This window comes from Nothobranchius furzeri, chromosome 1 (genome assembly GCF_043380555.1).
Source record: "Nothobranchius furzeri strain GRZ-AD chromosome 1, NfurGRZ-RIMD1, whole genome shotgun sequence".
Taxonomy (NCBI): domain Eukaryota; kingdom Metazoa; phylum Chordata; class Actinopteri; order Cyprinodontiformes; family Nothobranchiidae; genus Nothobranchius; species Nothobranchius furzeri.
This window is the reverse complement of record NC_091741.1, coordinates 30,458,729-30,486,105: the sequence shown is the minus strand read 5'-3', so window position 1 is coordinate 30,486,105 and position 27,377 is coordinate 30,458,729. Positions and strand designations below refer to the sequence as shown.

Genomic DNA, 27,377 nt, shown 5'->3' with positions numbered 1-27,377 from the left:
ATTGTAGTCTAAGGAGCTTTGAAAGAAAAGCGTCTGGACTTCTTTGAGTTGCTTGAAGACGTTTATTGTGTTTATTGCGTACGTTGTGTTTATGTAGAAGATCATCAGGGGGTCTTTTGTTCCCTCCTCGGGGGGGAACCCCCACTGGGTTTGAATCTGGGACTCTCCACCGTTTGACCTTAGAACTGAAGAAGCCTCTCGGATGAGAGGTGAAACGTCTTCAAGCAACTCAAAGAAGTCCAGACGCTTTTCTTTCAAAGCTCCTTAGATTCCTGGCACAGAGTCTGACAAAAAGCCATAAAAAGGTCCAGCAACACCACCATTTCTCTGCTAATTTGTGTTTCTGTGGAGCATACAGGTTATCTTACACTGTTTACTGATCCCCTCATGCTATTTTTTTTCCATCCATTCATCCATCCATTTCATCCGCTTATCCGGAGTCAGGTCGCGGCGGCAGCTGTCTAAGCTTGGGCCAACTTCTCCGGGGGAATCCCAAGGTGTTCCCTGACCAGCTGAAAAACGTAGTCCCTCCAGCGTGTCTTGGGTCTTCCGTCTCCTCCCAGTTGGACATGCCTGGAAAACCTCGTCCAGGAGACATTCTGACCAGATACCCGAGCCACCTCAACTGACCTCGACCGCTTGTATCCGCAGTCTCATTCTTTCTGTCACTACCCAAAGCTCATGACCAGGGTAGGAACGTAGATCGTCATATCGGTACAACGCCCAGGTCACTGCAGACGCAGCACCAAACCTGTCGATCTCACGCTCCATATGTCCTTCACTCCTGAACAAGGCCCCGAGATACCTAAACTCCTCCACTGGTATTTTTGTCACGAGCAAAAATCGGAGACGTGGATTTTATGACGTCAGCTTTTGTTTGTTGTTGAGAAAGCCTCTCGGGGAACCTTACAGCCTGATCTCTAGCTAATGCACAAGAGGTTAGCTTTGTTGCTAGCAGCTATCAGTTGTGGGAAGCTGTTTGCGTATTATGGAGATGTGTTGCTGGATGTCAGCAGCTGAGCGAAGGTTATGTGTATTTTTTGCTATTGTTATTAACTAAAAAAGGAAGCTGCTATTCAGGAGTAAATAATTCAAATAAAAGGGACTGGGTCACTGTCCCCTTCCCTGGGGGAACATACTTACTGGTTTTATATGTCACGTTATGAGGATGGTTTGGACCCAAAAATGCAGATACCCAGGACGACACGAGGCAGGAGTTGATATGTAAAGTAAAAATCCTTTTATTGTAGGGAGAACAAAAATACATCCAAATGGCAGCGAGCCAAAGATCCAAAAGTCCAGAAGGAACAAAAGCTCACCTAGAGCACAAAACTGGGACGAGGCACAAAGCTCACACAGAGCATCAGAACACGCTGACATACAAACAACAATGGACCGACAAGACACTGAGACAAGACAGGGCTTTAATACACAGGGAGGAGTCATTAGGGAAATTGGCAGCAGGTGTGTGGAGTGAGGGCTGGAGGGGACAGGTGAACACAGTAATCTACCTGGAAAACAGAAACAGAAACAGAGGGCAAATACCTAAACACAAAACTAAACAACAATATCTAAAGACAGAGGGAAGGGCTCACACAAACTAGCTGGAGGAGGACATAACACACACACACACACGTACGCACACACGCACACACGCACGCACGCACGCACACACACACACACACACACACACACACACACACTGAGCTGGGGACAAGAGGCTGGAGCTGACCTGGGAGGAATGATTAAAAAGGGATCTCACACGTAACTGAGACGCAGACAAAAGACACATGAGGGCGCTACGAGACACAGAAGGGAATCTAGAGAGGGATGGAGGAACGTCAGGAGACACATGAAGGAAGACACAGACGCAGACACAGACCATGACATTATACTCCAGCCCAACTTTACCTATTTACACGTCTGGCTGCTCCTGAACTTTAAAAATCACCTTCTGATCTGCTTTTGGATATAAGAATTAATCTGGTTCTCTTGCTTTATGTTTTAAACTATTTCTTCACCACTTAAACGTTAAACTGGTGTAAGTGTCTGTGTTAGAGATGTAGATCTTCTCAGAGCGACCCTACAGACCCAAGGTAGTGTCTGATCTTTGCTTTTTTCCCACCATTATTCTGTATTTTCACCCTGAGCCCATTCACCCATCAATTGTCACTTCACTCCTCTCTCTCTGTCAGCTATTAGCTAATCCCTCTTCTAATCCTGTTAAGGAGCGTTACGCCGTTAGCAGCTATTTGGGCTGATCTATTCCCACACACACACACACGCACACGCACACGCACACACACGCACGCACGCACTCACACACACACACACACACACACACACACACACACACAGGTATTCATTCCTCTCCTGTTTTCCATTCTACCTCTCTATAAATGTGTTTTCTGTTCCTCTTCAGCCACCAGATCTTTTATTCATGAGGCCGAGATGGAGAAGAGATGAGCTAATTTATTCACAGCTAACTCTCCACGGTGTGTAGTGTGTGTGTAAATATACACACAGAAATGACTGTTCGGTTCAAATAATTTATGACTGCTCTGTCCTTTCTCATGTGCATCTACAGTAAAGTTGTTTTCTTTGTTTATAGTTTTGTGCTTTTCCTGCCTTATTCATGGAAAAATGAGGAACACACTCGGGGGGCACAGAATACGGTGATTCCAAATTATACCTTCCCATGTTTTTTTTTTTTTTTTTTTTTTTTTATTTATTAAGTAAAAATGCCATCAGACCACTGGCATCTTTTTAGATTTTCACCTTAGTGCAAAGAAGCTTGAATCATTAAATATGCTGTTTTGGTGTATTACGCTTGCATAAATCACACAGGTGGAGTTACTCTAAAAAAGAACATTTTCCTGTCATGGTTCCTGTGAAGGTCCTGGTGATGAAGTCAGCAGGTGAAACAGTAAACATGAGAATCTGGTGCAAAAATCCATTCATGTCAGTAATCCAGTTTAGACTGGGAGACCCTCTGAAGGCTCAGGGACCCTTTGCAGCTGTTCTGGATCCATCAGCTGATTAATATTGAACCTTTTCACAATAATCACAATTTTCCTGTTTCACCTGAAGAGTTTATTTTAAAACAATATTTGTTTTTGAAACTTTTGAGGAATTAAAATGTTTAAAACCGTTTAGTCATTAGCTAATTGGTCATTGGTTAATGGATTGTTGTAATTATGATAAATGACCCTCACTTGTATAGCGCCTTTCAGAGTCAGAGGACTCCAGTGTGCATCATTCATCCATTCACACACTGATGGTGATGAGCTACGATGTAGCCATAGCTGCCCTGGGGCACACTGACAGGTACAAGGTAGTTTTTTCCTGTCTGGGCATTATTAAGCGTTTTTGTTTGTAAAATATCTCATTTAATACTTGATGTATTTTATAAAATTTTCAGAAACATTTTACTGCAACTAATTAACTCGTTCTAAAGTCGTCACTTGCATTTTTTTTACTGTGTGGGCGTCGGACGAGCCCCCGCACCGTGAGAACAAACATCTCAGCTCTGAAGCCGATCTTCATCCGCGTGCGTCACACGTCAAGTGATCAGGAAGCAGAACATCCATGTGTTAGGAGATCGTTTTGGGCCGCTGCTGTAAAAGAAAAGTGAGGCACGAATCGAAAAAGCTTCTGCTGATCACAATTGGAAATGAATTATGAAAGAACACATAACGCTCGTAACGCTTGGATTCTTCCTGATGTAAGAGGTGAGTCTACGCTTTGTTTTGGTAGTTTTGGCGTTGACATCATCCTAGCGTGCAACATTCTGTGACTCTTCAGAAAACAGGGAAAACTGAAAAACGCTGGCAGCGAAGGGCTTTATGGATCAGGAAGCAGCTGGCAGGGAATGAGTTAATACAAGCACACAAACATGAGTTGAGATTAGTGATACCGATATCCAATAATAATATCACTGTTATGGCCGATAACCGATATGTGCCTATGCCGATGCACTGACATCAGTGCTTCTAAAATCAGCAGATTTTTTATTGAATGAAAACCATTAAAGCTGAATTTATGTTAGTATGTATACTATCACTGTCACATGACTATACGAATACACACCACCCCCCTCATCCTCTGAAACAAACAAATGGAAAAAAGATAGAAAAAATATCGGTTGTAAATATCGGCCAAACTTTATTTATCGGACAGATACAGACATGTTAAAAAATGACTAACATCGGCCAATGCCGATATTGCAGTCTTTAGTATTTATCAATACCAATATCAATCCGATACGATACCAGCAAAAATCATACATACTTTTACCTAAACCGTAGTGTGAAATGTATTAAAGGCTTGGTCAAGTAATATTACTCAATCGGAGAACATGATCCAATAACATTTAGTATGAAAAAAAGGATTATTTTTGTAACCATTGGTTGCAAAATGTGAACCTTAACGGACTGCTTATATCGGAGATTTTTGATGCCGTCTGATATAATCCGATACTGTGTTTTTGGGCCGATATCAAATTACTTTCGATATCGGAACGGGACTTCCCTGTTTGTAACACAGACTTTGACTGGTTGTGGGTTTTGTGAGATGTTGTGATCTCATATCAGACATGATGGTATTTTTGAAAGATTGGACCAAACTGTTGATAATTCCACCATTTCTCAACTCAAAGTCTTGCTAGAAAGGTAGTGATGATACAAATAAGAGGATAGGGTCTAGATCTGGGCGGGACATTCATGGTGTCATCATAATGAACTCCACCTTTTTATTCGTCCTCATTTGAAATCCTTTGGTTTCAAATATTTATTATCACCACTAAAGCATCTCCCATCGTCCTGTTTCTGCTGTAATGTGCAGATGTTTCATTTACCCACTAAACTAAACACATGATACCAGCCAAATATGTGGGGTAACACCTATGTTTGGATTTGCCCTGGGCTACAAGCTTCTCATGAAAAAACCAAAACATGGAGTTCTCATGTCACACTGATAGATTTATAGAATAAAAGGGAATCATAAACTTGTAATTACCATGAAATGATGCTTAAACGGCCCACTATTAGAGGAAAATAGGGTTATGGTGTTATAATAATTTGTAACGCTGTAAAGTGCTCTCTGAGACACACACACACACACACACACACACACACACACACACACACACATGCACGCACACACTTAGAATTCCCTCCTCAGCGCTGAGACCTCTTCATGGATCATTGCATGTTATTACACGGTTATTTGGTTATTGACTGAAGCTGTTTGCTTTGGAAAAACAAAAGCAGACACAAGATTCCTGCACAGAGAAGTCGTCCTGGACATAAAAACCATTATTCGACTCTGATTTTCACCCAGATAAATGTCTTCTTACCTGCAGTTGAAAACCAGATAGCTTCTTTTCACTCTCCCTCCTCCTGGAGCCTTTCACTTTACCTTCATTTGGCACTATCTCACCATGTTAGCACAGCGGTAATTAGCCTGGGAGGCTGTCAGCAACCTTGCCCTTATTACTGAGAGATCCTGTTGACCAGATCACTAATCAGACGCAGAATAAAATGACACGGTCTCATTCCACATTGATTTTCTTCACCGCTCCTATTGTTCATCGTTTTTCTGTAATTCATGATTAAATGTCACACTTAAATGATTTGCTTGTAAACTCTGCTCTTCAACACAGTCTACTTCACTGTCTGTGGTTCTGGTAGAAAAAATATCTTATGGTCTTTTTGTTCTTTATCTCCCGCCACCAGAGTCCAACCACAGGTGATGTTTTTGGGGTTAAGGTTAGGGGGTGTTTCTGTGTTGGTTTAGTCCAGGGCTATTCAATTTCGTACCTTGAGGGTTTTGGTTTTAACCCTGTTTAAACTCACCCGATTTCAATTAGTAGGTGATAACAGGCTTCTGCAGCGCCTGATGAGCTGCTGAATCGAGTGTGTTGGACCAGAGAAACCTTTCAAATGTGCTGGACACCGGCCCTCGAGGCCCGGAGTGGAATAGCCCTGGTTTAGTCCAACTAGGATGAAATCTACCCATAATTCACTTGATGGATTCTAACTAAATTTTCAGAAGTAAATCATTATGAAGTCTGCTCAATTCTAGCTGGCCTTCGTAGAATTATGACCACGACTCAGTCAGTTTTACAGAGATGTAGCTAAGGGTTGGTGCAACTGAAGCTTCCACTGAGTGCTAGCCCATCATGTGAGATCCTCTAAACTCCGCCGTTTACCAACCAAAGATGAACTCAGGTTAAAGGGGTGGAACACTGAAAAAACATCTTTTCTGATTATAGTCAGTCACTCTAAGTTTTTCATGCTGGCTGAACTTGAAAATAGTCTCCGGCATTAGCTTCTGAGAGACAGTGAGACGCTGGAACTTGTAAAGCCTGTCAGCTCTAACAGATCTACGTCACACTGTCATTTTACATTTATGGACTCATTAGGGATGGGTAGCTTTGACATTTGAATCGATCCGGTACTAATTCCCGGTACCTAGGAATCGATACCGGTACTTAACGGTACCAATTTTCGATACTTTTGAGTGTTTATTATTTTAATTCTCTTTTATAATTAGATATATATTTTTAACAATATATAACAATATTTGATAAATATCACGATAAATAACATTCAACTGTTTGTAGTTTAACATCGTCCTTGTAGTTTTATAAGCTGATAATTAAACTGAAGCAAACATCTTTACTGTGAACTAAATTTACTGTGTATCTTCATTCCTTTTGCCGTCCTTTTCTTTTGATTTTTCCTACTGGGAAGTTAGAATTTCCGAGGAGAAAGCGAACGCACCATTAGCTGATAACAATGGTAGCAATGGAAGCTAACATATCAAGCTAACGTTATCTTAAACAGTTTATTTAGCTGCTGGAGCAGATTAAAACGATGATGCCTCACACTTAGATCGTTGTCGCTGGTTTCATCTTCACCCAATCACCCGTCGCATTTAGTAAAGTGAAGCCAAACTTTAGAGCGCGTTCATGTTCTTCTAGTCGGAAATTCGGAGTTCCGAGGAGAAAGCGAACGCACCATTAGCGAAACGGAAGCTAACATATCAAGCTAATTATATTTACCTACCGGAGCAGATTAAGATGAGGATGTCTCACTTAGATCGTTGTCGCTGGTTTCATCATCACCCAGTTACCCATCACATTTAGTGAAGTGGACCCAAGCGTTAGCGTGCTTTCTTTATACCATGCTGTTCTGTTTACAACTCGCTCGCAGCGAGCGACGACATAACGCTCTTGCGCATGCACAGCTGTCTAGGCAAGTTCTCGTTATGAAGGACGGGTAACGAAACGAGGCACCGTTTGAAATGACGTGAATCTGTGCTCTGTCTATACCTTAAAAAGTACCGAATTCGGTACCCATCCCTAGGACTCACCCATCTTGACTCACGACCAGGAAGGCTGTTGTTAGTTTAATGTTGAGGAAACAGCTAATAGAAGCTAATGTTAGCATTAGCAACTTCACCACACAGCAGAACTTCTCCAGGCTTGTGGTATCACTGGAGATAAAGCATCAGTGTTGCAGAGAGCAAATAGAGTCAGTGGTAGAGTTGTGTTGCTGTTATCCAATCCAAGGGCCATATAGGTCTATATCCATAGCATTTTTCAAATTGTGTCTAGGTGAGGAGTTACGCGTCCTGGTGGTGTGCAGTCCCTCTTTAAAGTGTGAAAAACTGCTTAGGGTCACTTTAAAACTCTTGAAAGCTCATTGTTGCTTTTAAAAGCTTCAAATGCACACGTCAAAGTGTCATTCATCATTTTAGAAAAGACTTGGACCGACTCTAAACGAGCTGTTGGGCCATTTGGAGGAATCTCTGAGCTTTGGCACATCGTGGGTACGGTACGGTCACACACACTCTGTGTAGAAACCACTCTAACCACTCCAAGCAGTGATAGTTTGAGAATCTCAGGTCAGGCTAATAATGATTCCTGCCCCATTAATATTACTGCTTCAGCCTGGACTGGACCCTCTTAAAGATAGCGTGGGTTTAATTAATCATCTCATCCTGATGTCTGGTCAGTGGTCACCCCATCCATCTCTCACTTTTCCTTTCCAGATGGCTTTTCATCAAGTCTAGATGGGAGATATAATTCATATGCTTCTGTTTCTCCCTCCTCTTTGTCTTCCCCCTCTTCCCTTTCTCCTGTCAGACTAATAAAGGTGATGCTTTGGCCAGTCGTGTCCAGAACACGCTGGGTTCCTACGAGGAAATGAAAGACCTGCTAACCAGCCACTCCAACCAGAGCCACTTGGTGGGGATCCCCAAAGGCAGCGCTGCAGCCAACAACCAGCAGCAAACACCGAGCTCCTGTGCAACAGGCAGGTCCAACGTGGAGTCCCAGCTTTTCAACGAGGCTCTGAGAGGAGGCGTGGGTGGTGGAGGGGGAGCCGAGGGAGCCGGGGACAAGAGGACAGCAAGTGCATCGTCTTCATCCTCAGCTTCCATGCAGCCTCCTGCTGTCACCGCGTCGACGGCGAACACGACGATCCCACACCAGAATTTGAAAAAGACCAGAAGCTCCATGGACTGGTCCAGGGGGAGCCACGGACAGAGCACCCAGGCGACGGGCCTCATCCTTGGGTCGGGGCAGAACGGTCAGGGGCAGGTCACAGCAGGCGCCACAGGAAGTAGAGGCAAGATATCTTTATTAGAGGAACAGCACCAGCTGCAAAGGCATGAGGAGCTGTTTAGCTCTCTGAAAGATGAACTGGGCCTGAAAGACGATTCAAGCCCTTCTTCCTCGTCTTCATCCTCTTCTTCCTCCTCTCAAAGGCACTCGTGCCTCTCATCCAAACCCCTTTCAGGTGAGTTCAAGAGAAGTCGGCCCCTGAGTCTCATTTATTGCTTGAATGTAATTTGATTTGATTCCTAATTTCCTGGCTTGGTTCATAGAGTCTCATTCTCTTGAGCTTTGAACGTGTTTTTAGCTAAATACTATAGCCCTACAAAGATTAGAGTCAGTGCAGGTCAGCAACCCATGAGCTGTGACAAAAGAGATGCTTCTCCGACCTGAGCTTCTGTGGAAATGTGCCTTTAATGTTGATTCATGGGTGGAGTTAGGACCTCATCACCATAAAAAACAACCAGGGGTTCAAAACTCCCAAACATTCCTCATCAACTGAAAAAGTAAAAATTCATTAGCTGGTCTTGTGTGATACAGACCACAGGTTGTAGGTAATTAATATTATGGGATGTTTTGATTACAGAAAGCAGGGCATTCTTTAAGATCAGCGGGTGTTTTTCAGTTATGGCTCTCGTTACCTCCTCATGTCTTTTCCCTCTTACAGATGGTGGAAACGTTCGACCCTCCACCCTAGACGGCGTCCACTTTAAGTCTTCCACTGGCGCCGAAAACGGTGGGCCCTTCAAATCGTCCCCATTTGAAAATGAAACCAGTTGTCACCTTTCCTCAGCTTCCTCCCCGCTCGCTTCCACATCAGTTCTTGCAGCTCCCACTTCCGGTTTAACCACACCCACTTCTGGACTGACCACACCTACCTTCCCACCTGGTAACTTGTCGGGGAAGCCAGTCCCGGTGCAGCAGAAACCCACGGCGTATGTTCGACCAATGGACGGCCAGGACCAGGTACCCAGCGACTCCCCCCAGCTTAAACCCCCCCTAGTGGCCACAGAGGGGTTTAACAGCAGCCAATCCTTTGGAGGAACTTCTGGAAACGGGAAAAATAAACTGCCGAAGCTGAGTCTCAACCACACAGGGGAGGTAAGAGGACTGCCCACCATCAAAATGCTATGATATTTACAATATAGTCAATACTGAGTAGTCATTAAGGTCACCCTAACACAATGCTTCATGAAAGGAAGTGTTTTGTGAAGCTTCTAAACTGACACTAGGTTTTCCTCCTCTCCCGCCTACTAGTTGAAAGCGGAATTACATTTGTTGTAAACAACCCTGCTGTAGCTAGCCTAGCGCTAATAACAAGCTAACTAACACCAACCAACGGAGACTAAACAAGCCATGAAGTGAAAGAGCCACTCTGTAAGTAGAGTAGCAACAAAGCCAGGTCACCATCACTCTGGGACGTCATAGCCTACTTTAGCTCCCTCGTATAAGCCATGAAGATTTTCACTCAGGTTTTGCTTCCCAAAGTCAGAGACTCTCTTGGTCAGCTTGCTTCTCACACCAAACCTTCCGTCAGGAATCTTGGCGTGACCTTTGACCCAGCTCTCACCCTGGATTCTCATGTCAGTTCTCTTGTTGGCTCTTCCTTCTTCCATCTCAGGAACGTTGCTAAGCTGAGTCCCATTCTGTCCCGCTCTGAACTTGAGACAGTTCTCCACACCTTCATCTCCTCACGCTTAGACTACTGTAACTCTCTTTTCACGTGTCTGAGCAGAACCTCCCTGAACCGTCTACAGGTGGTTCAGAACGCCTGTGCTCGGCTTCTGACCAAGTCCTCCAAACACACCCACATCACCCCGCTTCTCCTCCAGCTTCACTGGCTGCCAGTCAACTTCAGGGTTCATTTCAAGATCCTGGTTCTGGTCTATAGGGCCTTACATGGACAAGCACCATCTTACATTGGTGATCTTCTCAGTCCCTACACCCCCAGCAGGTCCCTGAGGTCCAGTGATCAAAGCCTACTGGTTGTGCAGCACCAGGCTAAAGGTCAAAGGTGACAGATCATCTGCTGCTGTGGCCCCCAGACTCTGGACCTCTCTCCCCCTGAGCCTGAGATCAGTGGACTCAGTGGTCTCCTTTAAAAAGCAGCTGAAGACTCACTTGTTCAAGCTGGCTTTTGTATGACCTTCTTCACCTCTCTCTCTTTATTCTGCTCTCCCCACCTATTCCACCTTCCTCAGGATCCACTGGTTTCCCTCTTTCCTGTTCACTCTCTCTCTCTTAACATTTTTAATCACAATTGTCTCTTTTTGCTCATTTTAAATATATTTTTAATCATTTTCCAAATGCTTTTTTATATTTTTACATTTTTGGTTTTTGTGAAGCGCCTCGTGATTTTTATCTTGAGAGGCGCTATAGAAACGATATTTTCTTCTTCTTCTTCTTCGTCTCCAAGGACAATTACTCTCTTACGTTAACTTTAAGGATTCACTATGACGCCAGCCCAAAAAGCTAAACTCTTCTTCAACTGAAAAGCTAGCCATCACATAAGCTACCGTCACTGTAAACGGCTAACTGATGTAAAGCAGATAGAGTGAGCACCACCTCACCGCTGCCACGTGGACCTCAAGGGATAAACCATCAATCCTGCTCAATGGTCCACTTTCCTCACGGGGCCACCCATAAAGACAGTGGGAGGGTTCAACCCCCACCTGGGGCTTCATGAGGGACCTCGGCCCCAACTTTAGGAGCCAGTGTGGTACGGAGTTGGACCTGAAATCTCTGTTTTTGTGTGAAAAATGAAAATGAAAGGGCCAAAGAAATCCTGATTATTTCTTAGGGATGGCAACGACTTGTTATGAGTCACACGTCCACAGTTAGAGCTCATTTCAAATCTGTGTATATTTGACAGCAAATGAGACCTTTAAATAAGAAAAAAAATGTCTGACTGATAATTTCATCATGCAGATGTTGTGTCTGATGGTAAATTATTCATGAGCGTCTGGATGAGATGGTTAACAGTGACACATGCTGTCACTGAGCCTCTGATGTCATGAGTCTGACTCCATGTTTGCATCTTTTTGAATCCACTTCCCCGTATTAACCGCCTGTCCCCGGGTTGCTCACGCACTCTCCTTCCTCCTTGAAACAGCAGGAGATGCTGGTTTTGATGATGATGATGTGTGTGTGTGTGTGTGTGTGTGTGTGTGTGTGTGTGTGTGTGTGTGTGTGTGTGTGTGTGTGTGAGAGATGAGTTGACAGGCGAGCAGTCATCCATATCAAGAAAGCCAGCTGTTCCTGTGCTTTGATAGAAATAGTGTGTGTGTGTGTGTGTGTGTGTGTGTGTGTGTGTGTGTGTGTGTGTGTGTGTGTGTGTGTGTGTGTGTGTGTGTGTGTGTGTGTGTGTGTGTGTGTAGTTCTGTAAATGAGCCTGAGATGGAGCCTCAAACATGGCCCTAAAAAAGAGAAGACTTAGAGTATAGAATATAGTTCGCGCTACATTTTAGTCTGATGGAGACAGAATTTTTAGCCACGAGGGTTTTGTGTCTCTTTGTTTTCACGGATACTTCGACACCCCCAAAACTTCCTCTAATGAGAGCTATTAAGGAAAAGGTAAATGGGATTCGGACCGTGTAGAGGAGATGAGAGGGGCGAGGGAGGGAGGGTGGGAAGGAGTGGATGGAGACAATGATTGACTGGTTACAGCACCTTCTCATAGCTGCATCTGTTCTGGTTAGATGGTTCTGGGATGTGTGCTTAAATATCAAATAACAGAATATCACTGAGCCAGAGTAAAGCAACGCTGTAGAGAATCTTATTGCATGTTTTACGGCAGCAAACAGAAGATGAGAGTGTCTGTGTGTGAGGTCAGCTCCTGTGGAGATCTTATGGAAATGCTCAGGAGTGATTTTTCTTTTATAATTGGTGTTTGAAATACTCAATATGTGGCTCGTGCCTCTGTTGTTGCATTGGCTGCTTGTGTGTGTGTGTGTGTGTGTGTGTGTGTGTGTGTGTGTGTGTGTTATAGACAGAAAGACTGATAACACTATTGATTGTTTCCTAACAGTTACAGAAAGTATGCATCTACTTCCATGCCCCCCCCTCTCTCGCTCTCTCTCGCTCTCTCTCTCTCTCTCTCTCTTTCTCTCTCTCACACACACACACACACACACACACACACACACACACACACACACGCACACACCAGTTTAGAGTGAACTCAACCCTTTGCTGTGTATGGATTTTGAGCCATTGTTGTGTTTTACTGATTTCTGCTATAGCCCGAGAACATGAATAAGCAGCCTAATGATTAGAAAAATGAAACAAACAAATTAAAATCTTGTAAATGCTTTATCCTTTACTAACCCTAACCCTTCACTGATGGAGAACTGGGCAATAAAGAAAAATCATGGTAATTGTTTCTTTACTGATAGTTTTAACTTTCCAGATTTGAAGCCAGCAACTGTTTTCAAGGGGACGGATCACACCTCTTTATATGGTCAATACAAAACATTTTCATGAAGTCCTTTGCACTAGATCCCTTTTACATAAGGCAGTCTCAGCAGTTTTATTTTAGACAGTTTCAGTACCTTCCAGAATGAGCCACTTTAATGCAAATACGCTGTTGCTGGCTACAGCCACATACCTCTTGATTGGCTGCTATGAAGTGAGGGACTCAGATAACTGGGAGGGGCTCGAGGTAGAGCTGCTGTTGCTCCTCCAGCATGGACAGATGGTGGTGGTGCGGGGATTCTCTGTTAATTGTCCTTATTGTGACATCACAATAAGGAACATTTTCAAACTGCTTGCAAAAGCACATGATTCCTGAAACCAAACACTGACAGAAAATTAATGCACGGTGTTTATTAATCTTTGGAATGCTTATAAAGTCGTAGAGACCCGCATGGCAGCACAACAGGAGCTATTTTCAACCAGTAAGATGTAGCTTCTGAGTTTCCCACAGAATCAGAATCACTGGTACAATTTTGTTTCAGTAAAACCTCTCCAAGAGCAGACATACAGCACATAAAAACACGTAAACAGGAACAAGTTGACTGTGGGCATGCAGCCATATTACAGCGCTCCCATGTGTAGATAAAAAAGAAAGGGGTGACAATGAGGGGGTTAGGGATCTCCCATGCAACTGGATGAGTTTGTAGGTAATGAGCACGGCCTCCAGCCTCCGCTGCCCAGGAGTGGGACGGCGAATCAGAGGAGGGGCAGAATGTTAAAACCGTGGGAGAGTCTGTGTCTCTGAAAATTTGTGTGTTCAAGCATATGCATTGCATCAGTGTTAAGGGAGTCCATGACCTTTCTCCAAGTCCATTCACTGGTTCTGCCATCTAGGATGTATTGGTACAAGTTTCCGGTGAACTGATCAAAGGAGTTCACAGGTCCATGTGAGAAATAGGGGAGGGAGGGGCAGAGCATCCATCTCCAAGGGAGTTTGAAAATCTTCAGTCTTCAAGGCCAGCATAGGGGAGCCAATTTTGTTTTGGTACAGGTTAGAGCTTTATTTTTTTATCTGCTTTCTGTCCTTTCACAGCCTCAAAGCCCCATCCAAACAGCTGAAATTCCGACAGTGGAAACATGCATTTGCACTTGCACACAACAAAGGTTCGGAAAAATTACCCGGACGTTCAGGTGACCCAAAGAAATCAGAGCTTCTGTAAAGCTAACCATCCCCTTTAAATTCTGGCTTCTTTCCAGAAAATAACAAACAGAAGAAATTTTCATTTTCAGCAATAATGTTTGAGTGCAACTGGGTGTCAAGCTGTCTCTCTGAGTTTAGTGACATTCAGCGCTCTCCTCTGCCCTCATTCAGCTAAACAGCATTCAAGTCAAAGAGAGATGCATGTATATTAGTTCAGACCTGCCAGCAACCCAGCAAGAAGGCAACCAGGAGGCTGACAGGTGACATTTGCAACAGTGCTGTGACAAGTTTCATTTACATGTAGTTCAGAGCACAGAGCGGATGTAATTTCACACTGATTTGAAGGCCTGCTGCGGTGTTTCCGTGTGCACAAACACTCGGCGCCTCAGCGATGATGTAGCGGTAAATAAGAAGCAGGACGGACTAAGACCTTCAGTCTGTGCTCACCGTGAGGGTAAAACCAACCAAATCAACTTTGTTCTCAGAGGAAGGACTCGTACTCGTCCTTTTGGATGAAAAGACTCGGTTTTTATGCAACATGTTTGCTTTGAAGGAAGAACATGCTACAGGATTAGGAAAAAAGGATATAAGAGAAGTCGCAGTTACACACCTGCTCAGTGACCTACTGAGGGAACGCTGTTTTTTTATCTCACGCCAGGAAAAAGGCAATGAAGAAAAGATGTTTTGTTTATTTGATTAGGGAAACATGAGCTAAAAATAATAATAATAATAATTATTGAAGATAAATTTGCATGCCCGTGTCTCTTGCAGGATGCAGTGGTCAAAGGTTAGAATACTAGCTTATTGCCTTTGTCTATATACTTTCACCTTTGTTTTTATTTTTCATCAAATTATTCTCATAAGTGTGTGTGTGCTGCTGCAACATGTGAATTTCCCCACTGTGGGATCAATAGTCTGTTCTATTCAAAACATGTTTATCTTTTAATTCACTGTAAGTCTAACGGCTGGATATCTTACACATTCAGGGAGAACCCGAAAAAGATCCAGTTCCTACCTAAATTACAATACTTATGGTCTCTCCGTCTGGCGGGGATTCTTTTGAGTGGAGAGGACGCCGAGTGCGGATCGTTGGTGCACTCGCTGCGTCCGGCACACGGTACATTCTCAGAGTGGCGGAACAAAAAAATGTATTATTAACACACGATTGTTCCTATCCGTTTATATCCGCTGGTACTCTGTCTTTCAGTGGTGCCTACGCGCTCTTCCACTGCTTCGTAGAGCTTTAACTGTCGTTAGCTTCGTTGCTAATTCTTCAAAACTGAGTTCAATAACTACATCAATCAGCCGATGGCCATTAAATTATATAATTCCTCAAATAAACACCACCATCTCGTGTGGCTTCCTGAATGTACATGCCAGCGCTGTTTCAGCCCCTGCTCTGTCAGCACAGCCCTGATGAAAAGGGACTTGGGCAAACGATCACACCTTTTACGATGCCACGCCCTTTCGTATGATCCATGCATGTGCACGGGCACTCAAACGAGTAGTCACTAAGTCTGCTTAAATCACCTTTATTTAGTGAGATACAAATACATCATCCAGACCATTTATAAACGAAAGAGCTTAACTCCTAATAAATGATATTTAGAAACAATAAACTCTTATTTTTGTGTAACCTCCTGCTAATCTGAATCTTTCACAAACATTCTAGTTTAATTAACCGTTGATGTTATTGTGAGCTGTCAGATGATGTCATTAGTCATTTGCATGTTCATTTGTTGAGTTAAGCATCTCTGAGGCATATAAGCCGGCATAAATCAGCAGCAGATGTGCTGATTTATTGGCAAATTATTGTCAAATGATTGCACTTAAATCCTTCTGTTGTGGTTCAAAGCTGTTATTTATGAGTTTGTTTAGCTTGCAGGCTAATCGGTTTACATGTAGCCTCCTTTCTCTCCAGTCGGTGCTTTAGAGTGATAGATTTAACCCCCACAGTGATCATCAGGCTAAATCAGACCTTTTTACTGTGGTTCCATCACAAACCGTCCACAAACACATCTGGCTACTTTCAACGCATGGCTCTGGCTCTGGAACCAGTTTCCTTGAGAGGGGTTGAACCTTCTACCACTCTGGAGTTGCTCCCACTGAGAGGCGCCGAGCAGGGGTGGGCATACTAGTTGCCCCCATCTTGGTGCCTGTACGTTGGGATTTACCCCGGTAAATGAGAGGGGGGCCTCCCTCCGCCTACGTGTGGGGGGACGGGTTCTAACTGTGGTCTGTGCTTATGCACCAAACTACAGTTCAGACTACCCACCCTTTTTGGAGACCTTGGAGGGGGTGCTGGAAAGCGCTCCTTCCGGTGACTCCCTCGTTCTGCTGGGGGACTTCAACGCTCACGTGGGCAACGACAGTGAGACCTGGAGAGGTGTGATTAGGTGGAACGATCTCCCTGATATGAATTTGAGTGTTTTGTTATTGGACATCTGTGCCGGTCATGGATTGTCCATAATGAACACCATGTTCAGACATAAAGGTGTCCATACGTGCTCTTGGCACCAGGATACCTTAGGCCGCATGTCTTGGACACTCGGGTGAAGAGAGGGGCGGAGCTGTCAACTGACCACTACCTGGTGGTGATTTGGCTCAGATGGTGGGGGAGGATGCCAGTCAGACCAGGCAGGCCCAAACGGATCGCGAGGGTCTGCTGGGAACGTCTGGCAGAGTCTCATGTCAGAAGGAGCTTCAATTCCCACCTCCGACAGAACTTCCAAAATGTTCCGGAGGAGGCGGGGGACATTGAGTCTGAATGGACCCTGTTCCGTGCCTCCATTGTTGAGGTGGCCGACCGGAGCTGTCGTCGCAGGATTGTCAGTGCCTGTCGTGGTGGCAACCCCCGAACCCGCTGGTGGACACCGGTGGTTAGGGATGCTGTCAAGCTGAAGAAAGAGTCCTATCAGGTCTTTATGGCCTGTGGGACTCCAGAGGCAGTTGACGGGTACCGACAGTCCAAGCAGAACGTGGCTCGGGTGGTCGCCAAGTCAAAAACCCGGGCATGGGAGGAGTTCGGTGAGACCATGGAGCAAGACTTCCATATGGTTTCGAGGAGATTCTGGTCCACCATCCGGCGCCTCAGGGGGGGGGGCAAGCAGTGTCCTCTACTCAGGACATTGTAGATCGTGGGCAGAATACTTCGAAGACCTCCTCAACCCCACCGACACGTCTTCCACTGAGGAAGCAGAGTCTGGGGACTTTGGGTTGGCCTCAGATCTCTGGTGCTGAGGTCACTGAGGTGGTTAAAAAGCCCCTCTTTGGCAAGGCTCCAGGAGTGGATGAGATCTGCCCAGAGTTCCTTAAGGCTGCAGATGTTGTGGGGCTGTGTTGGCTGACATGGCTCTGCAATATCGCGTGGACATCGGGGGCAGTCCCACTGGACTGGCAGTTTGGGGTGGTGGTCCCCTTATTTAAAAGGGGGGACCGCAGGGTGTGTTCCAACTACAGGGGGATCACACTCCTGAGCATTCCTGGTAAGGTCTTTTCAGGGGTTCTGGAGAGGAGGGTCCATCAGATTGTTGAAACACAGATTAAGGAGGAGCAATGCGGTTTTCGTCCTGGTCGTGGAACACTGGACCAGCTCTATACCCTTAGGGGGATCCTGGAGGGTGCGTGGGAATTTGCCCAACCAGTCTACATGTGTTTTATGGATTTGGAGAAGGCGTTTGACCGCATCCCTCGGGGGGCCCTGTGGGGGGTACTCCAGGAGTATGGGGTACCAGGCCCTCTGATACGGGCTGTTAGGTCCCTGTATGACCGGTGTCAGAGCTTGGTCCGCATTGCCGGCAGTAAGTCGAGCTTGTTTTACAGTGAGAGTTGGACTCCACCAAGGCTGCCCCTTGTCACCGATTCTGTTCATAACCTTTATGGACAGGATTTCTGGGCGCACCCAAGGTGTAGAGGGCATCCGTTTTGGTGGCCTGAGGATCAGGTCTCTGCTTTTTGCAGATGATGTGGTCCTGTTGGCTTCATCAGAACGTGATCTTCAGCTTTCGCTTGAGTGAATCGCAGCCGAGTGTGAAGCAGCTGGGATGAGAATCAGCTCCTCTAAATCTGAGACCATGGTCTTGATTTGTAAAAGGGTAGAATACCTTCTCCTGGTCAGGGATGAGGTCCTGCCCCAAGTGGAGGAGTTTAAGTATCTCGGGGTCTTGTTCACGAGTGAGGGAAAACTGGAGCGTGAGATCGATAGGTGGATTGGTGCTGCATCTGCAGGGATGCGGGCGTTGCACTGGTCTGTTGTGGTGAAGAGAGAGCTGAGTCAGAAGGCGAAGCTCTCGATTTACCGGTCGATCTACGTTCCTACCCTCACCTATGGTCATGAGCTTTCGGTGGTGACCGAAAGAACAAGATCACAGAGCGGCCGAAATGAGTTTTCGCAGAAGAGTGGCTGGGCTATCCCTTAGAGATCGGGTGAGAAGCTCGGTCATTCGGGAGGGGCTCGGAGTAGACCTTCTGCTCCTCCACATTGAGAGGAGCCAGTTGAGGTGGCTCGGGCATCTGGTCAGGATGCCTCCTGGACACCTCCCTGGTGAGGTTTTCCGGGCACGTCCAACTGGGAGGAGACCTAAAGGTAGACCCAGGACACACTGGAGGGACTATGTCTCTCACCTGGCCAGGGAACGCCTTGGGATTCTGCCGGAGGAGCTGGCCCCAGTGGCTGAGGAGAGGGAAGTCTGGGCCTCTAGCCTTAGGCTACTGCCCCCGTGACCCGACTCCGGATAAGTGGATGAAAATGGATGGATGGATGGATGAATGTTTAAAAAACTTTAAAAATGGCATTTTATTCAACAGTAACATCAACAGCACAACTTTCTTAAATCCTTCACAATAAGAGTCTCAAACATTAAATCATATCTCAATATATGTAAAGCTCAAACAGTGAACTTGATTTTATTGGACAATAACAGTTTTTTTCTCCATTTACGTATTTTAAATAAAATGGCTGAAATCCCCATGCTGCTCACCTAGGTGGAAAGGGTTCTGACATCACTGACCTATCAAAATACAAATAAAGATCTCTGCTTGGTTCTCAAAATGATTGTAGCTCAGTTTCTTCTACGATAACGTTTAAAATCCCCCTGAGGTGTAAACATTTTTAATTCACAATCACAGTTTACAGGACATGGAGAGAAATACGTAAGTAAAACAGTTTCATTGTTTTGGTTTTAGGGAAAAAAAGCTTTTCTTAAAGGGTCATTATCTTCACATGTGTTCGCTAATACGCTTTAAAACCTCTTCACTTCAGATCGGAGTATTCTCTCACACAGCACAGTTAAAACAGCATAGTGGTGATCATGAAAACCTTTGAGCTATGCCTGCCACACTGACAGATGTTGAACGGTCTCATTTTTGAATCATGCAGGACGAAGTCTGAATATCCTGCAGGTGTGTAGCTGTTTAACCGAGGGGATTGTGCCCTCTCACATACTCATATTAAATATAATGGAGTATTACAATACTTTGTTGGAAAATTGAAAAGAGAAAACCATTGCTGATTTCGTCATAAAGAACCTGAACCAAGGCAATCAAACCAGTGGGTGTTTCTCAATGTCAAGGCGCCTGGCCTTGCAAGGCGATGTCTTGCGAGGCCAGGTGCTTTGCTTACGAGGACACTGTCCTTTCTTGGTCAAAGAAAATGGTTAAATGGAACAGACTTGCATCACGTGACCGCGGCTTCCATGGCGGGCACTTAACGTTACGTGACACGGGAGATAACGATACGTATTAGTTCCAATATAAATATATAACGAGCCTTTTACTTTTTAAATTGTGTATATGTTTATTATCGTATTTTCACCACCATAAGGCGCACCTTAAAGTCTTAAATTTTCTCCAAAATGTACGCCGCCCCCTATGGTGCGCCTATTGTGTTGTTGTGAGACGCGAACGTAGTAGAAGACAAGGGGCGTGGCGTGAACGTGCGGACGTGAGCGAAGACAGACCTGTGGATTTGCCACATCGTCATCAACATCCTCGCTGTTTGCCTCAGACTCTGTCTGTGAGTCTCCGCCCACTTCCTCTGCTTCCAGTTCAGAAAACAGCCGTACTATCTGAACTGCCTGGTGGACATTAATCCTTCTCATCATCCTTTATATAACCCTACTAAAAGCCTACTAAACTGCAGAGACAATATATCTGTCCGGATCGCTCCAAAATATGAAGTTTACCGTCAATATCTGTCTAATTGTTTGTTGTTACTCCGTTTGCGCTACTTCTTTCCTTGCGAAGCGGCTCCTTTTTGCGCACATCTCGTTAAGCTTGGTTTATGCTTGACGCATTTACTTTCCGCTTGGTGATGCGGCTCGCGGCTGGAACGCGCTTCACAACTCGCAGCGTTTATGGTTCATGCGGCTCGTCTCTGCGGTGAGCCAATATTCTCCCAAACTGTAGGGGGCAGCATGGAGCTCTACGGCATGCATCCAACACTACACCATAGTAGAAGTAGAAATGACTGTTTACAACACGGCATTCCAGCATTTTTAACAGCGTTCTCGTCTTTTCCGACAGTGCGAGCTATTTCTCTCCAAGAATTATTAACAACATGTTGATCACGGTGATCTCTGAGAGCTGAATCATACAAACGTCTGTATTTACCAACCTCTGCCATGCTAGTTCTTGCCGGTCCGCCATGTTTTTCCGCGTCCGACCGTCCGCGTGGTTAGAAATTTTCCGAGGTGCGCGTTGCAGAAATCTTGGGCCGTGCGGAGACGCGGTGGAGGGGCGTGGTTGTTAAAATGACGCAAAATGACGCAACTTTTCCACGCGGAGCCGTGCGGACCTCGCGGACGCGTCAAGCATAAACCAACCTTTACTCGTGCGGCCTTCCTCTCTCTCTCAGCTACGTAATGATACTTTTTATTGGTTGAACATGTGAGACTTCCACCAACAGCAAAATGATCTCATGTTTTTGTGGGTTTTTAATGTTCACAAGCACATTCCCTCTCACGGATTACTAAACCGCTGTTTTGACAAGTTATCAGATTGTCTAAAAATAGGTGTTTTTTTTAGTTTAGTATAATGGGCTCGACACACGGGAGGCGACATCGCCTCTCCTCCATTCATTTTCAATGAGACATGCAGGCTGCCGCGGATCGCCTCCCGTGTGTCAGGTAATAAAAGCGACAGCGACAAATTTCGCTGATCGCGGTCGTTTGTCGCCTCCCGTGTGTCGAGCCCACAACTCCGCTTCTACGTTGCCTATTAACAAAATTTAAAAACTGGGGTGTAGTTTATAATCTTCTTTTTAAAGATGAATTGAAACTGAAACTCAGGGAGGCGGAGTCTTGCTGCTACAGCGTCCCAAATCAGACCTGATCTAAAGACGCGGATACGTGTCCATGGACCCCAGAGGGTTAATAAAACAATTCAAATCACACTATTTTCTTAGGCCTATTAATAACACACATATGATTTTGTTCATGTGGAACGTTTATGTGGTTAAATCCAACAACTACCGGTAAACACATTCTGAACTTCAACACAGCGCATCAGCGCTTGAAGCGGCGCTGCGAGCAGCTGCAACCCAAAAAGTACCAGAACCGCTCACGGCGCATGTGCAACCGTGCATCAACGCTGCTCGCCCGCTATTTCCCCAATACCACACACTGTTCGTTTTTATTTCTACACGTTTTTTTTTACTCACAAAGATTGTCAAGAAAGCGTGTTTGTCGTGTTCATGTCAAGTTAAACTGATCACTAAACACAGATTTACTTTCTTTATTTCGTTTTCCTCATCCAACCCCCATAAATCCCTGTGTGTCCTCCTGCAGCACTCCCGGTGTACGCCCGGGTTTAGTAGGAGGGAGACCCGCGATTATCGCTTTGTCGTGCATGTCTCATTGAAAATGAATGGAGGAGAGGCGAAGTCGCCTCCCGTGTGTCGAGCCCATTAGAAGAGCACGAGCCTTCAGCGCACGCAATGAGGAAGTGCACGTGCGCTCTAAACCAGGTCCGAACCAGGACTAGACCAGTGAAGTGAAGCATGCTTTTGGGTGTTTATAGTTTTCACAATGTCTGGTTTGCACTGATATGTTCCGAGTCCCGAGCCCGCACAGATGTTTTACCGGTAAGTTTTACCGTGTCCCCGCCCGCGCCCTCTAACCCGGTGCGCCTTTTTATGTGTTAAATACCAAAAAGACACCAGTAACTGAAGCTGCGCCCTATAACACCGTGCGCCCTATGGTCGTGAAAATACAGTAAATAAAACATATAAGCGAGTTACTACCCGCTAGCCACCGAAGCTGCAACTACTAAACAACTAACCAACAATAGATAACTTCTTTGGACCTAAAAAAACATTTTAAATGAGTTGTCTTAGGTCTGATTCATGCTTCTCCGTCTGCGTCAGTGCGGAGACACGCAACACCATTATCCGTCCTTGTGTAGGGCCCCGGCAGGCACGCAAGTACGTACGGAGTCGAGCCCACTTATTTTAAACATTTGTCGAACGAGACGGAGAATGCAAGCTTGTGATTGGTCAGGACACCGTTGTCGTCTACACCGCCGCCATTGCGCCCTCAAAAACATAAACAGAGCCGAGGATAACTAGCAGCAGACACGGAGAAGCTTGAAGAATACCTCACGAAAAAACTCTAAAATATGAACGTTTCATTCTCCCGTGACTGGAGGAGTGTAAAGATGTGCAGCAAGCGTTTTATTTGTGGACGGAAATGACAGGAAACGTGGGTTTAGAGAAGGCGAGCGCATGAACAGGTGGAGGAGAATGAGAGACAAATTTGTCCGTGTTAAAAAGTATCTTATATACAAAAACCACAATATAAACACACCATCTTGGACCAGATACATGACAGGATACCACAGAACAGCGCTACGACCTCTGGTGTCCTGGCGGGGAATTGCTTTGCAACACTCTCCAGGAGACGGAGAAGTATGAGAGCAAAACGCTTCCGTCAATCCGTGCGTGTCTGTCCCTTGCGGAGCTGAAGGAGAAGCATGAATCAGCCTTTACTTTTAAACTTGAGAATTGTCCCCGAAGTAGCTGCTGGCTTCTGATCTGCCGTCCTTTTGAAAATACGGCGGTGTATTCCGGGCAAGTTTTGACCAAGGCCAGGCTACAAGACACCTCCCGTGTATCCTCGCTCAGCTAGCTAAACAGCTAACAAATGGAGAACACACCCCTCGATAGAACATGAACATCGGAACATGTCTTGGCGGCTCCCTATGACGTATCTCCTAGGCAACCGGGGCGGGGCCAAGACATCAAAGCAAGGTTCCTTGGCATTGAGAAACACCCAGGTATCCAAGCCAGCGACTGTCATGTTTGGGAATGGACCTCTAGTGTAGCATTCTTCTTGATATAAGTAAGGTTGTCAGGCTGATGCCGTAGATTTAAGGTTCCTGCTGTGGTCACATGGTTGTTTTAGCGTCTGTCCCGTTTTAAATGCTCTTGTTTAAAGCTTGCTAAAGAGAGTAGATTGTAAGTTTTACCCTACTTAAAGCTGCTAGCGAATTTACAAAACAAGCTACTGTAGGTTATGAACGCAAACGCAGAGCACTCAACCCTCCCCTCAGCTATCTTCCCTGAGACGCTTCTACCTGGAAAAACTGGAAACCCGCATTTCAAGAGGTAACAAGATTGTGCTTAACACCAGTCACCGTTTTCTAGGTCCAAACATCTTTTGTTGTCCGTGACCACAGCTGCAGCTCACAGCTCCCCATGGAAATGGGTCAAATGTGGAGATGTTTCAACAGTGTGTGATGATGATTATGGGACATTAACTTTAGCTAGTCCGGCTCTGGCTTCACTTCCTGTTCAAGTACTCCAAGCTCAGAACGCACGATTTGCGCACATAAAGGTGTATGAGTAGAGGGGGGAGGGGCAGTCAGATGGCTGGATCAGGAGCCAATCATTTTGAGTGGGATGTTTAAAATGATTGGTTGAGGTGTTTCCAGGACTGAACGTTTCAGAGGTGATTAAAATGTTTGTTCCTTTCACAAATCATCAAATTTATTGGTTGCCATCAGTATGTGAAGAACCTTTCAAGTAATGTTGCAGGAGATGCTCCAGACAACTATCCCCTACCCCACCCAAAAGATATTTGGATTTTTTTAATGATAATGGATAAATGACCTGCACTTGTATAGCGCCTCTCAGAGTAAGGACTCCAAATCACTTTACACCACATTAACACACTGATGATGATGAGCTGCGATGTAGCCACAGCTGGCCTGGGGCACACTGACAGAGGCAAGGCTGCCGAGCACTGGCGCCACCGGTCCCTCCGACCACCACCAGCAGGAAAGGTGGGTTGAGTGTCTTGCCCAAGGACACAACAGCAGAATTCTCTGTCCAGAGCCGGGATTGAACCTGCAACCTTCTGATTACTGGACAACCCGCTCAACCTTTTGAGCTACTGCTGCCCTCTCATTTTACTGATGAGTTGGGTTAAAAAAGAGCAAATCTTTATGTGAGTTACAGTAAAATACAGAGATTAACAATATAGTTTATTTTTCTGGACTATCTAATGAACATCTATCCCACTCACCCGAGAAACACACTTTTAAAGTGTGGAAGTTTTGATTTTTACACATAAATTATTATGATTGTAAAGAATACAGATGTAGGTGATAAGATGTGTGTTTAAACGTAACTTTTCTCATTTCCAGGTCTCTTTAGAAAACCGCTGGCTTCATTAGCATAATACCCATCAGGCCCCTCTTCCCCTCAGGCTGCCTGTCTACTGATGACCATGACATGCACCAATAAATATGCATGGCACTACCTTTCACTTTATCGGTCCCTATATATTTGAAGACATCATATTTGTGCATCCGGTGGGGTGTTGTGACACTTTATCAGCCAAGTGAAGTCAGAGCTTATTAAAAGACTTTAAACACTATCATTTATTTGGATTGCATAAAGCTAACTAATTACCTCTGCAGAGAGGTCTTTTATTCTGATCGTAAAATCCTCTTCTAGTAACAAAGGAGCCCAGACCCGTGAATCAAAGCACCATCGAGTCACTGCAGTTAGATTGAGAAGGTGCTTGGGGAGAAATATACTTAAAGACAACTAACATAAAAGAGGTCTCCCTCCACCGTGGCTCTGGGAGGTTTTATTGCAGCCGGGAAGTATCAGAGCGACGCTGGCTGCAGCTTTAGCTGGAAGATCGTCTTCAGGTTCAGAAGCAGCGGTTTTACTTCAGACACGTTGTTTAGTGAGGTTTGGAACAGAGGTGATCAATCAATCAATGCTGTATTTCTAAAAGTTTTTTACAACCACAAAAGGTTCCACGAGGCGCTGAGCAACAGTAAAAATCACAAAAACCTAAAAACAGCAGACAAAAGTCGTTATCACCACCGTGACATCGTTTCTCAACAGTCCAAAGTCAGACTCAACCAACGGTGTTTCAGTTTGGCCTTAGAGAGAGAGGTCGTTGATGGGGGGCTCCATCGGCAGAGCTTTGGTTCTGCCACAGTTTGAAGTTTGATCGTAGGGCCGCCAGTAGATGCTAACCTGAGGAGCGTGGAGCTCTGCTTGGCTGGTGAGGGGTAGGAAGGTCACCCAGATAACGAGGAGCAAGACTGTGGACCAAAAAAAAAATAAAGTACGGTTTTGAACTCAATTCTGAATTCAACGTCAAGCCAGTGCAAGGTATGTAGTATTGGAGTGAAATTGTTGTGCTAAAGAGGGTTGGTAAGGAGTTGAACCGCCACTTTTTGCACAAGTTGTAGGCGGCATGAAGACGTCTGAGGTAGTCCGATGTAGAGGGCATTACAGTAATCCAAACGTGAACTGACAAAGGCGAGGATTGTTTTTTCCAAGTCGTAGCGGCTAAGATGGTGTTTTACTTTGGCTAGCAGGTGGAGCTGAAAATAGTAGGGCTGTAGCGAAGCCTCGACGACGTCGACGGCTCGATTCTAAAAATTTGTCGACGTCAGATCCGGAAGTCGACGCACCGCGCCCACTTGTTGCATCCCCCGGAGTTTGTAAATAGAGGAGGAATCTGCCTGTTTTTCCTCTAGTTCGCCCTCTTCTCCGCCTTCACTAACATCTCCACCAAATACTGAAGACCGGAACAGAGTTCGTCCGCTACTAGGTTCCTTTCCTGTTTTGCCCGCCTTCATCTCCCGGCAACGGACAACAACTTCCGGGGTCAGATGTGCTGCCTCGTCTCTACCGCAGATGTAGAAAATCACCGGGAGCGTTTCTCCCTTCATTAAGGAGCTTCTTTCAGACATGAGGAGAGCTGTTTTGGTGGTAGCAGTCTCTCCTCCGTGCTGGTCTGTTTGCTGCTGGGTGTTTTTGGTTTATTTAAACTTGGTAACTTGAACTTAATGTTGGTAAAGCTACTGTTAGCATCTTCGCTAACAGCTTCTTGCCTTTGGATAAGCTGTTACGTTTTGGTTTAGAGTTCATCTTTTTTGTGGTGCAGATCTCCCTTTTATTACATTTAGAGTGTTGTGGGTTTTCGGTTTAGTTTAAAACATCACCTTGAGTTTGGTTTAACCGCCCAGTTTAGAGTTTGGACCTTTGGAGATTCTTATTTTGGTCCAGAACCCAGTAGTCTTTGCCCAGTGGGACATCCCTACTTATTTGTACTTTGTTTTAATTCCCCACAGGCAGAATTAGTTTTATTATTCCCAACCTGTGGATGGGTTAGGGTTAGGGTTAGGGTTAGCCCTAGAAAGCCCTAGAAAATAACGGGTCCTATCACAGCTTGTGTTGAACTGTGTAGCCCCCAAATTCTTCAATGCTTGGTTCAAATGAGTTGTCGCTGTCACAGTCAGTCTTTAACATCCTATAAGCATGCTTGGATAGAGAGCATGCCCAAGGAGTTATGGGTGAGAGGCAAGTAGATTTGCAGGTCATCAACATACAAATGACACGAACCATTATGACGGGAGATTATGGAGCCCACGGGGAGCATGTATAGAGAGGATGATAGGTGTTTCTGCTGACTGTTTACCGTGAGAATTAACTCTACAGCTCTGGATTAGGTGCAATGATCAGCATTGATCTCCGTTGTCACGGTGACGAGTTGCATAACAGCACACTAGAGCTGCAGCTCTATCCCAAACCAACCCTCCTCACACAGGTTTAAAAGGACATTAGCAGAGGTGTGACCAAGTCACGGCTTTGCAAGTCACAAGTAAGTCACAAGT

General features: G+C 45.2%; 1 protein-coding gene across 2 annotated transcripts in view; it reads left to right on the top strand.

Annotated features, from left to right (window-relative positions):
* Positions 1–27,377, top strand: part of aff2 (AF4/FMR2 family, member 2) — a 332,245-nt gene that overhangs the window by 130,662 nt on the left and 174,206 nt on the right. For both annotated transcript variants that reach the window (XM_070551870.1, XM_070551862.1), the window contains exons 3-4: positions 8,153–8,807; positions 9,291–9,724. In XM_070551870.1, coding sequence (XP_070407971.1) covers positions 8,153–8,807; positions 9,291–9,724 — 1,089 coding nt within the window. The remainder of the gene's footprint in view (positions 1–8,152; positions 8,808–9,290; positions 9,725–27,377) is intronic.